Below are 6,068 nucleotides of genomic sequence, written 5' to 3'. Positions count from 1 at the left end.
TTAATAAAAATGTATGGATCCCAGTGTACTTTTTCTGGTGTAAAGTTGTGTAACAAATTGTACCTTAAATTGTTGTATTGTGGTGCTGATGTAGTAGTTGTTACTTTGCTGTACTAAAATAGTTGAATAAATATTTAATCTAACTGTGCCCTATTGCCTGTACCTATAATCGTCACCATCCGGAAGGTTACAGTACTATCCACGGTTGTGTATTGGTAAATAAATCACTGTAACACCCCACACTTAGAACAGTACACCCTTAGCAGGGGGTTACATATGTCCTGAGTGGGAGGGGGGCAGACAGTATGAGAAGTGTAGTCAGTGCTTATGGGAGTGGAGTCTGTCCTGAGTGGGAGGGGGCAGACAGTATGAGAAGTGTAGTCAGTGCTTATGGGAGTGGAGTCTGTCCTGAGTGGGAGGGGGCAGACAGTATGAGAAGTGTAGTCAGTGCTTATGGGAGTGGAGTCTGTCCTGAGTGGGAGGGGGCAGACAGTATGAGAAGTGTAGTCAGTGCTTATGGGAGTGGAGTCTGTCCTGAGGGGGAGGGGGCAGACAGTATGAGAAGTGTAGAATACATAGGGAGAGGGGCCCTAGATTGCACACCCTAAGCACAATGTGAGGTGCTACCGGCTGAGACTTGTAGTGCTGCAAGCAGAAACAGACAAATGCAAGTGTACACTCTACCATACTCAACCTAATAATACTGCTAAATTGCACAAGAGGTTCTTGGCATAATAATGGGCATTAATTATGGGCCTGCCCACCGCGTCCAGGTGATCTCTATTAGGCAGGTCCCTAACACTCCTATGGAACAAATACAGGGCACAGGACCCCCCAGGCCAACCCAGCAGAACCACCCCATGGCATCACAATAGTGTGAGATTTAAAGTGAGGGTTAAAGAATAATAAAGAAAGCCTATGTGTTAAGTCCTACATAAGTAGGTTATAATAAAAAGTGTATAAAGTGCTACGTATATAAAAAAACAAATTAAAGAAGTGAAAAAGTGTACATCATGATGCCATGAAGCAGTCCAGCCACACCAGCCCAGAGAGCCCCGCACCCCAATACCAGTCCCAAAACTAATACACAGCCTATATATATATTTATGATAGGTCTTACCCTCAGGGTGCCTCATTAGATGTGCAGTCTCGAGTGCAAGGACTCCTTGCTAATAAAAAACACCCAGGAACAGGTGAGAGGGGTGCTAATCAAGGTGGAAGGGTTTATGGGAGTGGTGACTGTGCTGAGTGGGAGGGGGCAGACAGTAAGAGTGTAGTAAATGTTTATGGGAGCGGAGTATGTGCTGAGTGGGAGGGGGCAGACAGTATGATAAGTTTAATCAGTGTTTATGGGAGTGGAGTATGTGCTGAGTGGGACGGGGCAGCCAGTATGAGAAGTGTAGTCAGTGTTTATGGGAGTGGAGTATGTCCTGAGTGGGAGGGGGCAGACAGTATGAGAAGTGTAGTCAGTGTTTATGGGAGTGGAGTATGTGCTGAGTGGGAGGGGGCAGACAGTATGAGAAGTGTAGTCAGTGTTTATGGGAGTGGAGTATGTCCTGAGTGGGAGGGGGCAGACAGTATAAGTGTAGTCAGTGTTTATGGGAGTGGAGTATGTCCTGAGTGGGAGGGGGCAGACAGTATAAGTGTAGTCAGTGTTTATGGGAGTGGAGTATGTGCTGAGTGGGAGGGGGCAGATAGTATGAGAAGTGTAGTCAGTGTTTATGGGAGTAGTGACTGTGCTGAGTGGGAGGGGGCAGACAGTATGATAAGTTTAATCAGTGTTTATGGGAGTGGAGTATGTCTTGAGTGGGAGGGGCAGACAGTATGAGAAGTGTAGTCAGTGTTTATGGCAGTGGAGTATGTCTGGAGTGGAAGGGGGCAGACAGTATAAGACTAGTCAGTGTTATGGGAGTGGAGTCTGTGCTAAGTGGGAGGTGGCACAAAGTATGAGTGTAGCCGGAATTTATGGGAGTGGAATCTGTCCTGAGTGGGAGGGGGCAGACTGTATGACTAGGAGTGTAGCCGGTGTTTATGGCAGTGGAGTATGTCCTGAGTGGAAGGGAGCAGACAGTATAAGAATAGTCAGTGTTATGGTAGTGGAGTCTGTGCTGAGTGGGAAGGGGCACACAGTATGAGTGTAGCCGATGTTTATGGGAATGGAATCTGTCCTGAGTGGGAGGGGGCAGACAGTATAGCTGGCCACACATCTAAAGATTATCTGTCCAACCAGCCAACTAGTTGATTCACCCTGAGCTCCACAATGTCTAGAACGGGCCCTGCAGACAGTATGAGTGTAGCTGGTGTTTATGGGAGTGGAATCTGTCCTGAGTGGGAGGGGGCAGACAGTATGTAGTCGGTGTTTATGGGAGTATATGGAATACTTCTCTGGGTGGGGTCATACACACAGGATAGTGTAGTCACACAGAGTACGTAGGTTTGGGCTGGGACTTGGGACATTACCCTGGAGGATAGGAGGAGTCAGGCAGCGTGCTGTGATTCTCTTCTCTCCCCGTCAGCCAGCCACTGCTCCTCTCTCTCTCTCTGGGAGTATTACACAGCAGCCGGCCTGTGCCAGGGAGGGAGGAGGGAGGGAGCACCAGCGTATTATTATCCTCCTGAGTGGGAGGGGACCCAGCAGCCGGGACGCGCGGCCTGAGCTCACTGAGCCTGGTCACCAGAGGGGCATGCTGGGACATGTGTGTCACCACCAGGTGTGCGGGGTGTGACGACGGGCTAGGTGTGTGCTAGTGTTACCTATGTGCTAGGTGTGTGCTAGTGTTACCTATGTGCTAGGTGTGTGCTAGTGCTACCTATGTGCTAGTGCTACCTATGTGCTAGGTGTGTGCAGTGTGCTAGTGCTACCTATGTGCTCGGTGTGTGAGCGCAGGATGAGAGCCGGTGAGGAGTGTACCCTGCGCTGCACAGCTTCCTGATCCAGCATGGACCCCCCCATCCGTCTCCTCTTCCTGGGACTGCTCTGCGCCTTCTCCCCAGCTGCCAGCACCTCACAGGGTGAGTACACAGCTGCCCCATCACCACCTTACACACCTGTCTGCCACTTTTAATCAGTTATATGTGCTCATTGTTGTTTTAGATTGTCAGCTCCTGTGTGTCACTTCATGGTGCCTCTTTGGAAAGGGAGAGTCTCTGGGACCAGGCTCCAGTAATTCCTTCTGTATGAAATAGGGCTCATCTAAGTGCTTGAAGTCATTAAGATTAAGACTAGAGGCATGTGGGGGGTGTTGGGTAGGGGGCAGGGTTGTCTGGTTATATATTGCACATAGGTTGGCTGCAATAGGTGCAGGACAGAAAAAGTATAAATACATTTTGTATTTTGTGTGACAATGGGTAAAAACAGCTTTTATTCTGATTTAAAAAGCACCAACGTATTGTTCTGCACCTTACAGAGAAGGGTTAATCATCCATGCCAGTCCCTGATTCACTGGAGCTTACAATCTAATATTTGTGTTATATTTTACATACACCCATAAACATTGGGTTTTATTTGGTCATAAGCTAATCTCCCTGCCCATATGTTTTTGGACTGTGGCATGAAGCCGGAGCAGCTGGAATATACCCATTCAAATATGGGGGGGGGACATGCAAACTCCACACCAACACCCTAGTTGGAATAGATTATACTGGTAGAACATGTATTCACTCATGAGATATAAGCTATGCTGTTTAAAAGTTTATAGTGCAATGCATCTATTTTAATTACACTTTCCAGGCATTGATGGCAAGTACTGTGCAAAAGAGAGTGACGGATGTGTTCTTTCCACTTCTTTGTGTCTTTTAACACGTTCATAAACGCCTGAAAATGTCATTGATAAATATGCCACGTAAGTGCAGATAGCACAGGGCCCGTCATTGCTTTGTACCATTTTTTAACAGCATGTTTAACATTTATAGGGCGGAATTCAATTGTTTTCGCGGCCCGCATCTCCCGTCTAAAGTGACAGGAGATCGCGGGCCGCTATGCAATTGTTAACGATTTTCGTGCTGATCGCGCCCATAGAGGTCAGGTTTAGCTACGTAAAGCAGCTAAACCCGACCAAAGTGCTGGGCGCGATTGCGAAAAGTGATGTTTGGGCGCCCAAACATGTCACTTTTCGCACATTTCAACTCTTATCCCCCAGGGGCTGCGAGCTGAAATGTAGCGCTGGCAGCTCATCGTGCCCGACAGGAGCAAGAATTGAATAGCTCCGTCGGGCACGATAGGGGCTGGAAAGAATTGAATTTCACCCTTAGAATGGAGCGTAACCCCGTCTACTGCAGTAACTAGTACATAACGGTAAGAATTAAATTATTTAATCGTGACCGCAGCTCCCATTATAAAGTGACGGGAGCTACAGTATTCAGTTGTCTGACTTTTGGGTGCAATTACCGTGGGTACCCATTAATTCTGCTCGCCACCTCCTATACTTCACAGTATAGGAGACAACTTTTAAAAAAAAAAAAAAATTTGTGGGTGCTCCCATTAATTCCACCATGTAACTCAAAATGAGTATGCATAGACGAGACTGGGTGTAGCACACATATTTGGGGTGTTCGCGCACCAAATGAGCTGTATCCCATGCTTCATGGAACCACATTACTGTGTAAAATATCTACCCCCACACCTGCACCGCTCAATTGAATTCTCTTTGGGTGGACTCCAGGTGTAGGATAGACCTAGCTTTTTAATAACAATTCATTGTTTGCTATATTCAGAAACAAATTCCTAATAATGACATTAATGTGTTAATCTACTTTTTAACTCATTATCCTCCCACGCTGCCCGTACACACATGCACCATATTCACAAATTTCTGCGAGAGCAGCCAGCTCTGCAATATGCCCTGCACAGACGGACTTGTCAGCAGTGTTCAAACATTGATAAACCTGTGAAGTTTCCAGTACTCTCACGTGACGGCATTGTTTTCGATGTTGGCATATTTTGGTTATTTCCTGATGTAGAAAGCTCTCACGTATTCAGTAGGTTATGTACTTATCCTGGTGATTCAGCATTTGTCACAGGGAAGTGTCAAAACTAAGGGGTAGTGTGTTGCCATCCTGTTATTCTAGTAAAGAGGTCTTACCTCACCCTAGTGAAGTGATGACTGTTGTGCCTGTTACAGGGATATTAAACACAAGTGATGCTAATATAGGTTTACTTTAAACCCTTGTAAATAATCTCTGTTTAAATGTGGAAACCCTGTGTATTATAAGGTATAAAGTACAGTCAGTCATTCCATATATCACTGCAGAGATGTGACCTGTACAAAACACTACTACAGGTCTCCTTGGTAACTTATAGTGGATTAATTTATATATAATGTGTGTGTGTGTGTGTGTGTGTGTGTGTGTGTGTGTGTGTGTGTGTTTCTCACACACACACTGACTACTTTAGTGGATGTTGTCATTGGGTTGCTCAGAATGTCGACATTAGGGTTAGGCTGCAGGTGGCGGTCAGGTTTAGGTTGCGGGGGGTGTGTAGGATTAGTCACTAGAGGGAGGGTTGGGGATAGCAGAAGAATACTGGAGGATCACAGGTGTGAACATGAAGTGACGGACACATGACTACCGGGAGCTGGTGTCGCGCTGCAGGTGTCAGGAGCAGGAGAGTGACAGCTGGGCCGCAAGGGACGATCTGTCGAATTATTCATAGTCGACATTATGCCCATGTCGACATATCATACCACTACTTTTTAGGTAGCTCCTATCCTCTTGATTTCAGAAAACTGATCTGCCCTCTTCTGATCAGGCTGTGATCCAGGGCCAGTCTAATAACTAAGTACTTCATTTATTTTCTAGAGTTGCAGGTCTCTGCTGTCTATGAATTAAACTTGTTTTTTTTAGTAATTATTATTATTTTTTATTTTACACATCTTAGAGGAACGGGTATGCCATACATGTGAATTACATTTACACTCAAGCTGCGTTTCCAAAGACCCAAGAGCCGAGGATAGGCCGCCTCTGATCTTGGAACAGTAACGACTACACCGACAAGTAAATTGAGTGATAGGTAGTTGTAGTTCCCATGTAGTGCTCTTGCATTCTCCCCACTCTTTCTGGCTGTCCCCATT

The 6,068-nt window shown here is 46.2% G+C and overlaps 1 protein-coding gene across 1 annotated transcript in view; it reads left to right on the top strand.

Annotated features, from left to right (window-relative positions):
- Nucleotides 1-2,629: 2,629 nt before the first annotated feature.
- The window catches only part of PGAP6 (post-GPI attachment to proteins 6), a 45,121-nt gene continuing 41,682 nt past the window's right edge, over nt 2,630-6,068 (top strand). Inside the window, exon 1 of the mRNA XM_088448151.1 lies at nt 2,630-3,012. Within this exon, the coding sequence (XP_088304277.1) occupies nt 2,940-3,012 (73 nt within the window). The 5' untranslated portion in view covers nt 2,630-2,939. The remainder of the gene's footprint in view (nt 3,013-6,068) is intronic.

Source organism: Taudactylus pleione, unplaced genomic scaffold (assembly GCF_031769625.1).
Source record: "Taudactylus pleione unplaced genomic scaffold, aTauple2 ptg000451l, whole genome shotgun sequence".
Lineage (NCBI taxonomy): Eukaryota > Metazoa > Chordata > Amphibia > Anura > Myobatrachidae > Taudactylus > Taudactylus pleione.
This window is presented reverse-complemented; position numbering and strand designations above follow the sequence as displayed.